This window comes from Zonotrichia leucophrys, unplaced genomic scaffold (genome assembly GCF_028769735.1).
Source record: "Zonotrichia leucophrys gambelii isolate GWCS_2022_RI unplaced genomic scaffold, RI_Zleu_2.0 Scaffold_49_388800, whole genome shotgun sequence".
Classification (NCBI taxonomy): domain Eukaryota; kingdom Metazoa; phylum Chordata; class Aves; order Passeriformes; family Passerellidae; genus Zonotrichia; species Zonotrichia leucophrys.
Window position 1 is genome coordinate 147,542 of NW_026992254.1, and position 11,398 is coordinate 158,939.

General features: G+C 59.4%; 1 protein-coding gene across 1 annotated transcript in view; it reads right to left on the bottom strand.

Moving 5' to 3' along the window:
- Positions 1–5,356, bottom strand: part of TRIM28 (tripartite motif containing 28) — a 25,327-nt gene extending 19,971 nt beyond the window's left edge. The window contains exons 1-5 of the mRNA XM_064737341.1: positions 5,110–5,356; positions 3,327–3,412; positions 3,113–3,245; positions 499–685; positions 189–223 (exon numbers count right to left, since the gene is read on the bottom strand). Coding sequence (XP_064593411.1) covers positions 189–223; positions 499–685; positions 3,113–3,245; positions 3,327–3,412; positions 5,110–5,308 — 640 coding nt within the window. The 5' untranslated portion in view covers positions 5,309–5,356. The remainder of the gene's footprint in view (positions 1–188; positions 224–498; positions 686–3,112; positions 3,246–3,326; positions 3,413–5,109) is intronic.
- Between the last annotated feature and the right edge of the window lie 6,042 nt (positions 5,357–11,398).

The following is an 11,398-nucleotide window of genomic DNA, read 5'->3' on the forward strand; positions in this document are numbered from 1 at the left end:
TTAGCACTAATTAACACTAATTAACACTAATTAGACTCACGGGCGGTGGTGGTGCTCCCTCCTGTGGCACTCCCGCTTACAGCAATAACAGCAATGACAGTAACTAACACTCACCTGTGAGGTCAGTGCCAGCAGCAATGACAATAATTAGCATTAATTAGCACTAATTAACACCAATTAACACTCACGGGTGGTGCCGGTGCTCCCTCCGGTGGCACTCCCGCTTACAGCAATGACAGCAATGACAGTGACTGACACTGACGGGTGGGATCAGTGCCAGCAGCAGTGACAGCAATGACACTAATGACAGTAATTAGGGTAATTAACGCTAATTAACACTCACGGGTGGTGCCGGTGCTCCCTCCTGTGGCACTCCCATTACAGCAATGACAGCAATGACAGTGACTGACACTGACGGGTGGGCTCAGTGCCAGCAGCAATAACAGCAATGACGTTAATTAGCAGTAATTAACACTAATTAGAGTTAATTAGACTCACGGGTGGTGCCGGTGCTCTCTCCTGTGGCACTCCCCGCAGGTCAGGCTCTCGCAGGAGCTGCAGAACAGCGACAGCGGCTGCCGGGGGTGCGAGCGGCACCAGGACAGCGCCGGGGCCGGATCACCGGGATCAATGGGATCGTTGGGATCCATGGGATCAACGGGATCGCTGGGATCGGATGGAGAGCCTGGGGAGAGAGGGAATGGGAGAAACTGGAATGGAAACAAAAACGGCAACAGAAACAGCAACGGGGAAAACTGGGAATAGGAGCAAGGGAATTCCCATTCCCCCGTTCCCATTCCCATCCCCCCATTCCCCATTCCCCCATTCCCATTCCCCCATTCCCATTCCCATTCCCCCATTCCCCCATTCCCATTCCCCCATTCCCATTTCCATTCCCCCATTCCCATGTTCCTATTCCCCATTCCCCATTCCCATCCCCATTCCCCCATTCCCCATTCCCCCATTCCCATTCCCCCATTCCCCATTCCCATTCCCCATTTCCATTCCCCCATTCCCATTCCCCCATTCCCATTCCCATCCCCCCATTCCCATTCCCATTCCCCATTCCCTTTCCCCCATTCCCATTCCCCCATTCCCATCCCCCATTCCCCATTCCCATTCCCCCATTCCCATTCCCCCATTCCCCTGTTCCCATGTTCCTGTTCTCATTCCCAGTTTCCCCCATTCCAAATTTTCTCCATCGCTGTTCCCATTCCAATTTCCCCACTCCCAATTTCCACCATTCCCATTCCCCCATTTCTATTCCCATTTTCCCATCTCCATTCTCATTCCCTTGTTCCCATGTTCCCATTCCAAATCCCATTTCCCTGTTCCCTTTCCCATTCTCCCAATTTTCCCATTCCCATATTCCCATTTCCCCACTGCCACGTTTCTGTTCCCAGATTCCCCCATTCCCATTCTGCCATGCCATGTTCCCAGTTTCCCCCATTCCAATTCCCATATTCCAAATCCCATTGCCTTTCTTTGCATGTTTCCATTCCCATTCTCCCATATTCCCATTTCCATCCCCCATTCAGAGTTTTCCCCATTCCCCATTCCCCATTTCCAATTTCCCAGTTTTCCCCATTCCAACTGGGAATGGGGGAATGGGAATGGGGGAATGGGAATGGGGGAATGGGAATGGGGAATGGGAATGGGGGGTGGGAAGGGAATGGGGATGGGAATGGGGGGAATGGGAATGGGAAGAAGGGAATGGGAATGAGAATGGGGAATGGGAATGGGGAATGGAATGGAGAATGGGGGATGGGAATGGGATGGGAATGGAGAATGGGAATGGGAATGGGGAATGGGGAATGGAATGGATGGGGAATGGGGGAATGGGAATGGGAAAGGGGAATGGGAATGGGGAATGGGGAATGGGGAATGGGAATGGAATGAGGAATGGGAACGGGAATGGGGAATGGGGGAATGGGGAATGGGGAAATGGGGGAATGGGAACGGGAATGGGGAATGGGGGAATGGGAATGGGGGAATGGGGAATGGGGAATGGGGGAATGGGAATGGGGGAATGGGAATGGGGAATGGGAATGGGGGAATGGGAATGGGGGAATGGGAATGGGAATTGGGGAATGGGAATGGGGAATGGGAATGGGGAATGGGGAATGGGAATGGGGGAAGGGAATGGGAAGGGGGAATGGGGGAATGAGGGAATGGGAATGGGGAATGGGAATGGGAATGGGGGAATGGGAATGGGAATGGGAATGGGGAATGGGAATGGGAATGGGAATGGGGAATGGGAATGGGGAATGGGAATGGGGAATGGGAATGGGAATGGGGAATGGGAATGGGAGGGAATGGGAATGGGGAATGGAATGGATGGGAATGGGAATGGGGAATGGGGAATGGGAATGGGAATAATGGGAATGGGGAATGGGGAATGGGAATGGGGGAATGGGAATGGGGAATGGGAATGGGGAATGGGAGGAATGGGGAATGGGAAGGAATGGGGGAATGGGAATGGGAATGGGAGAATGATGGAATGGAATGAGAATGGGAGGAATGGGGAATGGGAATGGGGGGAATGAAATGAGGGAATGGAATGGAATGGGATTGGAATGGGAATGGGGAGCAATGTGAATAGGGAATGCCGAATGGGAAGCGGGGAATGGGAGGGACAGGATGTGACAAAGTACACTTGAACAAGGGTGACAGTGACACAGGGAGGTGACACAGGTGACAATGAGGTGACACTGAGGTGCCATCACTCACCCAGGGGCTGCACTCGGTGCTCCCGGGTGTACCTGACCCTCAGGTGCGCCCCCACGCAGGTGGCACACAGCCATGGGGACGGGACGGGACAGGGTGACACAGTGACACAGGGAGGTGACACAGTGACACAGGGAGGTGACAATGAGGTGACACAGTGACACAGGGAGGTGACAATGAGGTGACAATGAGGTGGCACTCACTCAAAGGTTCCACCCGGTGCTCCCGGGTGTACCTGACCCTCAGGTGCGCCCCCACGCAGGTGGCACACAGCCATGGGGACGGGACAGGGTGACACAGTGACACAGGGAGGTGACACAGTGACACAGGGAGCTGACACAGTGACACAGGGAGGTGACACAGGTGACAATGAGGTGGCACTCACTCAAAGGTTCCACCCGGTGCTCCCGGGTGTACCTGACCCTCAGGTGCGCCCCCACGCAGGTCTCGCACAGCGGCTCCGAGCACTCCAGGCAGAAGCTGGTGGCGCTGGCGTTGTCCTCGCAGCTGGTGCAGCTCTGGGGACAAGGGACAGCTCATTAACCACCAGGGGGTTAATCAGCGTTAATTAGCATTAATTAGTGTTAATGAGGCCGTACCTGGCTGCTGGCGATGGGCTGCAGGAACAGGTTGTCCATGATGTCACCCAGGGGACACTGCTGGTGGCACACGGGGCACTCGAACGCTGAGGGGACACACAGGGGACACGCAGGGGACACACAGGGGACACACAGGGACAGGGAGGGGACACACAGGGGACACACAGGGACAGGGAGGGGACACACAGGGGACACACAGGGACACACAGGGACAGGGAGGGGACACGCAGGGGACACACAGGGGACACACAGGGACAGGGAGGGGACACACAGGGACAGGGAGGCGACACACAGGGACAGGGGGGGGACACACAGGGGACATGCAGGGGACACACAGGGACAGGGAGGGGACACACAGGGACAGGGAGGCGACACACAGGGACAGGGGGGGGACACACAGGGGACATGCAGGGGACACACAGGGACAGGGAGGGACAGGGAGGGGACACACAGGGGACACGCAGGGGACACAGGGACAGGGAAGGGACACACAGGGGACACGCAGGGACAGGGAGGGGACACACAGGGGACACACAGGGACAGGGAGGGGACACACAGGGGACAGAGTTACAGCAGGGTCACAGTGTCCCCAAGGAGGGGACAAGGGTGTCCTCTCTTCAAAGAGCTCCCAGGCTCTCCCAGTGCTCCCAGTAACGCCCTGAGCATCCCCAGTAACCCACGGTACCCCTACTACCTCCCAGTATCCCCCAGTACTTCCCAGTGCTCCCAGTATCCCCTAGTAAACCTCAGTGCTCCCAGTATCTCCCAGTGCTCCCCAGTGCTCCCAGTATCTCCCAGTGACTCCCAGTGTTCCCAGTAACCCCCAGTGCTCCCAGTATCTCCCAGTGTTCCCAGTAACCCCCAGTCTTTCCAATATCTTCCAGCGCTCCCAGTAAGCCCCAGTGCTCCCAGTAAACCCCAGTATCTCTCAGTATCTCCCAGTGCTCCCAGTAAGCCCCTGAGCATCCCCAGTAACCCCCAGTGCTCCCAGTATCTCCCAGTAACCTCCAGTGATCCCCAGTCTCTCCCAGTATCTCCCAGTATATTCCCAGTGTTCCCAGTCCCCCCAGCTTCCCCTCACCATTCCCGTCTGTGGGTGCAGCCCCCAGTGCTCCCAGTATCCCCAGTAACCACCAGTAAATCCCAGCGATCCCAGTAAGCCCCAGTGCTCCCAGTATCTCCTGCTATCTCCCATTATCTCCCAGTAACCCAAATAACTCCCAGTATCCCCCAAGGTCTCCCAGTAGCTCCCAGTGACCCTGAGTGTTCCCAGTAACCCCCAGTGTTCCCAGTAACCCCCAGTATCCCCCAATGTCTTCCAGTGCTCCCAGTCTCTCCCAGTATCTCCCAATGCTCCCAGTGACCCCCAATACCTCCCAGTATTCCCAGTGTTCCCAGGCTCTCCACGTGCTCCCAGTGGCTCCCAGTAGCTCCCACTGTTCCCAGAAACCCTCAGTGGTCCCATAATTCCCAGTATCTCCCAGTAACCCCCCACTGCTCCCACTGTTCCCAGAAACCCTCAGTGGTCCCAGTATCTCTCAGTGGTCCCAGTATCTCCCAGTGCTCCCAGTAACCCCCAGTTCTCCCAGTATCCCCAGTATCCCCATTAACCCCCAGTATCCCCTCACCGTTCTTGTCCCCATGCTCGCTCCCGATGCAGCCCCGGCACACGGAGGGCAGGCACGGCAGCAGCCTCGGTTCCCAGTGCTCCCAATATCCCCCAGTATCCCCCAGTGCTCCCAGTATCCCCCAGTATCCCTAGTATGTCCCAGTATCCCCTCACCGTTCTTGTCCCCATGCTCGCTGCCGATGCAGCCCCGGCACACGGAGTGCAGGCACGGCAGCAGCCTCGGTTTCCGCTGCGGGCTCAGCCGCTGCCTGCAGGCCCCGCAGAGCTCCAGCAGCCCCAGCGGCTCGGGCAGCTCCGCTCCGCTCGCCCCGGGGCCGCTCCCGAGCGCCGCCGCCACCTCAGGGGCCGCCATGGCGGCCGCGTCCCCTCACGATGGGCACGGCGTGCTGCTCCCGCCCCCGAGCCGCCCCGCAGCCAATCAGCGCCCGCAATACCTGATTGACGTTGTGTAGAACCAATGGGAGGGCGGGAGGGCGGGGATTAGTGGGGATTGACTGCGCACGGGAGCAATGGGAGAGGAGAGGGCGGGAAGGAAAGGGCGGGAGGAGGCCTCCGGCGCGTGAAGGTAAACGGGCCAATCAGAGCGCAGAGCGGGAGGGGCTGAGCCAATCAGCGGCCGGAGAGCCCTGGGGAAGGCGGGGGCTTCTCGGACGGAGCGGCCAATCGGCATCAGCGATCTGCGAGGAGGCGGGGCGTAGGATGTGATTGACAGCTGGACGAACCAATGGGGAGCAGAAATGGGGAGGGACTGGGAATACTGGGAGAGACTGGAGGTTACTGGGAGTTACTGGGAATTACTGGGAGTTACTGGGGGTTAATGGTGTCGCTGGGGTTACTGGGAGCACTTCAGGATCTCCCAGAGCTCCCAGTAACCCTCAGCAACCCCCAATAACCCCCAGTGCTCCCAGTAACCCCCAGTATCTCCCAGTGGCTCCCAGTAACCCCCAGTGCTCCCAGTAACCCCCAGTGTTCCCAATAATTCCCAGTGCTCCCAGTAGCTCCCAGTGCTCCCAGTAACCCCCAGTATTCCCCAGTATCTCCCAGTATCCCCATTAACTCCCACTAACACCCAGTGTTCTGAGTCTCTCCCAGTATCTCCCAGTATTCCCAGTAACCCCCAGTGCTCCCAGTAACCCCCAGTATCTCCCAGTATCCCCCAATGTCCCCAGTATGTCCCAGTGCTCCCAGTATGTCCCAGTGTTCCCAGTAACCCCATGTGCTGCCCCAGTAATTCCCAGTACCTCCCAGTAACTCCCAGTTACCCCCAATGTCTCCCAGTAGCTCCCAATGCTCCCAGTAACCTCCAGTACCTCCCAGTGGCTCCCAGTAACCCAAATAACTCCCAGTAACCCCCAGTGTCTCCCAGTATCCCCCAGTGTTCCCAGTGCTCCCAGTAACCCCCACTATTCCCCAGTATCCCCCAGTATCCCCATTAACTCCCACTAACTCCCAGTGTTCTGAGTCTCTCCCAGTATCTCCCAGTATTCCCAGTAAATCCCAGTACTCTCAGTAACCCCAGGTAATCCCAGTAAGCCCCAGTGTCTCCCAGTATTCCCAGTAAACCCCAGTGCTCCCAGTAACACCATGTAATCCCAGTAACCCCCAGTATCTCCCAGTGTTCCCAGTATCCCCAGTAACCCCCAGTATTCCCAGTAACCCCCAGTATTCCCAGTAACTCCCAGTTACCCCCAATTGCTGGGAGTTACTGGGAATTACTGGGACTACTGGGGAGCACTGGGAGATACTGGGAGCACTGGGAGATACTGGGAACAGTGGGACATACTGGGAGCACTGGGGGTTACTGGGAGCACTGGGAATTATTGGGAACACTGGGAACACTGGGAGATACTGGGGATTAATGGAATCACTGGGAATACTGGGACAGAGCTGAGCAGGTGACACGGCACAGGTGACACCACAGGTGACACCAAGAGTGACAGCCCAGGTGACACCACAGGTGACACAGCACAGGTGATACCAAAAGTGACACAGCACAGGTGACACAGCACAGGTGACAGCACAGGTGACACAGCACAGGTGACACCGCACAGGTGACACCGCACAGGTGACACACCACAGGTGACAGCAAAGGTGACGTCACTTTTAATGTAAAAAACAGCAAAAACAGCACCAAGAGTGTCCCTGAACCCCCGGGGTCATTGTCACCATCGGGGGACAGGGACAGACCCCGTGTCCCCAGGTGTCCATCCATGGTGGGGAGGGGACAATGACAGACCCTGTGTCCCCAGGAGGGGACAATGCGGGTCCCCGTGTCCCCAGGTGTCCATCCTGGCCCTCCCCAGCTCCTGGGTGGGCTCTCAGGTGTCCCTGGATCCCCGTGCCCAGCAGAGTTCCAGAACATTCCGGGGGTCCCATCAGCTCAATGACATCATCACCCTCACAGTCCATCCGTCCAATCATCTCCATGGCCACTCACAGTCCATCTGTCCAATATCCGTGTCCAACAGAGTTCCAGAACATTCTGAGGGTCCCACCAGCTCAATGGCATCATCATCCTCACGGTCCATCCGTCCAATCATCTCCATGGCCACTCACGGTCCATCTGTCCAATCCCTGTGTCCGAAGAAGTTCCAGAACATTCCGGGGGTCCCACCAGGTCAGTGACATCATCACCCTCAATGTCCAGCCCTCTGAGCATCTCCATGGCCACTCATGGTCCATCTGTCCCATCCCTGTTCTAGAACATTCCAGGGATCCCACCAGCTCAATGGCATCATCACCCTCATGGTCCATCCGTCCAATCCCTGTGTCCAAAGAGGTTCCAGAACATTCCGGGGGTCCCATCAGATTCTCATCCTCATTGTCCAGCCCTCCAATCATCTCCATGGCCACTCATGGTCCATCCATCCAATCCCTGTTCTAGAACATTCTGGGTGTCCCATCAGCTCAATGACATCATCACCCTCATGGTCCATCCGTCCAATCATCTCCATGGCCACTCATGGTCCATCCATCCAATCCCTGTTCTAGAACATTCTGGGTGTCCCACCAGGTCAGTGACATCATCACCCTCATGGTCCATTCCATCCAATCATCTCCATGGCCACCCATGGTCCATCTGTCCAATCTCCATCTCCCACACAGTTCCAGAACATTCCAGGGGTCCCACCAGGTCAGTGACATCATCACCCCCATGGTCCAACCCTCTGAGCATCTCCATGGCCACTCATGGTCCGTGTGTCCATCCAATCATCTCCATGGCCACCCATGGTCCACCTGTCCATCCAATCATCTCCATGGCCACTCATGGTCCATCTGTCCATCCAAGCATCTCCATGGCCACCCATGGTCCATCTGTCCATCCAATCATCTCCATGGCCACTCATGGTCTGTGTGTCCACCCAAGCATCTCCATGGCCACCCATGGTCCATGTGTCCATCCAGTCATCTCCATGGCCACCCATGGTCCATGTGTCCATCCAGTCATCTCCATGGCCACCCATGGTCCATGCATGCAATCCCCATGCCCAGCTCAGTTCCAGAACATTCCGGGGCTCCATCAGATCAGGATCTGTCCCTGCTCATGGTCCTGCCTGGCCCCCCAGGGCGTCCCCCTGTCCCCTGCTCGTGTCCCCAGGCAGTGCCCACCCCCTGCAGAAGCCCCTGGAGATGCCCTCACGCTCCTGCTCCACCCCTCAGCCCAGGCCCTCCCTGCCGGCCCCACCAGGGGCTGGGACCCCTTCTCAGCTGTGGGGCCAGCGCCCACCACGGCCGGACACGGGCCCGGGGCAGGTTCTGCTGGTGGCCCTGCTGGTGCTCATGGTGGTGTTCCTGCTGGTGGCCCTGCTGGTGGCGCTGGTGGTGGCTCTGGTGATGCTCATGGTGGTGGCCCTGGTGGTGTTCCTGCTGGTGTTCATGGTGGTGTTCCTGCTGGTGGCCCTGGTGATGTTCCTGGTGATGTTCCTGGTGGTGGCCCCGCTGGTAACCCTGGTGGTGGCCCTGGTGGTGTTCCTGGTGGTGGCCCTGTTGGCCCTGGTGGCAGTGGTGGCCCTGGTGGCCCCAGTGGCAGCCCTGGTGGCATTCCCAGTGATGGCCCTGCTGGCCCAGATAGTGGCCCTGGTGACAGTCCCAGAGGTGGCCCTGGTGGCAGCCTGGAGAGTGGCCTTGGTGGATGTCCCAGGGGCCCTGCTGGTGGTGGTGGCCCCGGTGGCAGCCCTGGTGGTCGCCCTGGTGGCTCCGGTAGCAGTCCTGGTGGCAGTGCCAGTGATGGCCCTGGTGGTGGTGGTGGCCCTGGTGGCATCCCAGGTGGTGGCCCTGGTGGCAGTCCTAGATGGTGGCCCCAGCACCAGCCCAGATGGTGGCCCTGGTGGCATCCCAGGTGGCAGCCCTGGTGGTGACCCTTGTGGTGGCCCAGATGGTGGCCCTGGTGGCAGTCCCAGTGGTGGCAGTCCCAGTGGTGGCAGTCCCAGTGGTGGCCCTGTTGGTGGTGGTGGCCCTGGTGGCAGCCCTGGTGGTGGCAGTCTCAGTCCTGATGGTGGCCCTGGTGGCAGCCCGGTGGTGGCGCTGGTGGCAGCCCTGGTGGCAGTCCGAGTGGTGGCTCCAGTGGCACCCCGGGCGATTGTCCTGGTGACAGTCTCAGGGGTGGCCCTGGTGGCGATCCTGCAGGTGGCCCTGGTGGTGATCCCAGTGGTGGCCCTGCAGGTGGCCCTGGTGGCAGTCCTGGTGGTGGCCCAGGTGGTGGCCCCAGTGGCATCGCAGATGGTGGTCCTGGCGATGGCCCAGGTAGTGGCCCTGGTGGCAGCCCAGGTGGCAGCTGTGGTGGCAGTCCCAGTGGTGGCCCTGGTGGCAATCCCGGTGGCAGACCAGGTGGTGGCCCTGGTGACAGTCCCAGTGTCCCTGCTGGTGGTGGTGTCCCCAGTGGTGGCCCTGGTGACAGTTCCAGTGTCCCTGCTGTCCCCAGTGGCAGCCCTGGTGGCAGTCCTGGTGGTGTCCTTGCTGTCCCCAGCGGTGTCCGTGGTGTCCCCATTGGTGTCCCTGGTGGCAGTCCCAGTGCTGTCCCCGTTGCTGTCCCTGGGTGCGTGGCGGGCGCGTGCCTCTGGATCAGCGCGTGGTGCGTCCCCATTGCTGTCCCCGCTGTCCCCATTGCTGTCCCCATTGCTGTCCCCGCTGTCAGTGTCCCAGGTGCCAGTCCCATTGCTGTCCCCATTGCTGTCCCCATTGGTGTCCCAGGTGCCAGTCCCATTGCTGTCCCCACTGTCTCTGTCGCTGTCCCCATTGCTGTCCCTGGTGGCAGTCCCATTTGTGTCCCCATTCCTGTCCCTGGGTGCGTGGCGGCCGCCATGTGCCTCTGGAGCGGCGCGCAGTGTGTCCCCATTGCTGTCCCCACTGTCGGTGTCCCTGGTGGCAGCCCCATCGGTGTCCCTGCTGTCCCTGGTGGCAGTCCCATCGGTGTCCCCGTTGGTGTTCCCATGGGTGTCCCCATCGCTGTCCCTGCTGTCCCCGTTGCTGTCCCTGGTGGCAGTCCCATCGGTGTCCCCATTGCTGTCCCCATTGTCCCTGTCCCCATTGTCCCTGTCCCCGTCGCTGTCCCCATCGCCATCCCCATTGCTGTCCCCACTGTCGCTGTCCCCATCACTGTCCCCATTGTCGCTGTCCCCATTGTCGCTGTCCCCACTGCTGTCCCTGGTGGCAGTCCCATCGGTGTCCTCATTGGTGTTCCCATGGGTGCCTCCATTGCTGTCCCCATTGTCGCTGTGCCCATTGTCACCGTCCCCATTGTCACTGTCGCCACTGTCGCTGTCCCCATCGCTGTCCCCATTGTCACTGTTGCCACTGTCGCTGTCCCCATTGTTGCTGTCCCCATCGCTGTCCCCATTGTCACTGTCCCCATTGCTGTCCCTGTTGCTCTCCCTGGTGGCAGTCCCATCGCTGACCCCGTTGCTGTCCCCACTGTCGCTGTCCCCATCGCTGTCCCCATTGTCGCTGCCCCCATTTGGTCCGCTGTCCCCCATTGTTTGCCCATGTCTCCCATTGTTGCTGTCCCCGCTGCTGTCCCCATCGCTGTCCCCACTGTCGCTGTCCCTGCTGTCCCTGGTGGCAGTCCCATCGGTGTCCCCATCGGTGTCCCCATTGGTGTTCCCATGGGTGTCCCCACTGCTGTCCCTGTTGCTGTCCCCATCGCTGTCCCCATTGTCGCTGTCCCCATTGTCGCTGTCCCCATTGTCGCTGTCCCCATCGCTGTCCCCATGGGTGTCCCCATCGCTGTCCCCACTGTCGCTGTCCCTGCTGTCCCCATTGCTGTCCCTGGTGGCAGTCCCATCGCTGTCCCCATCGCTGTCCCCATTGTCACTGTCCCCACTGTCCCCACTGTCACCGTCCCCACGGCCGTGCCGTGCTGTCCCGCCGTGTCCCTGCGGCCCAGCCCGCGGCCAGGCCGGTGCGTGCGCAGGTGGACGTTGAGCGAGCTCTTCTGCGTGAAGCG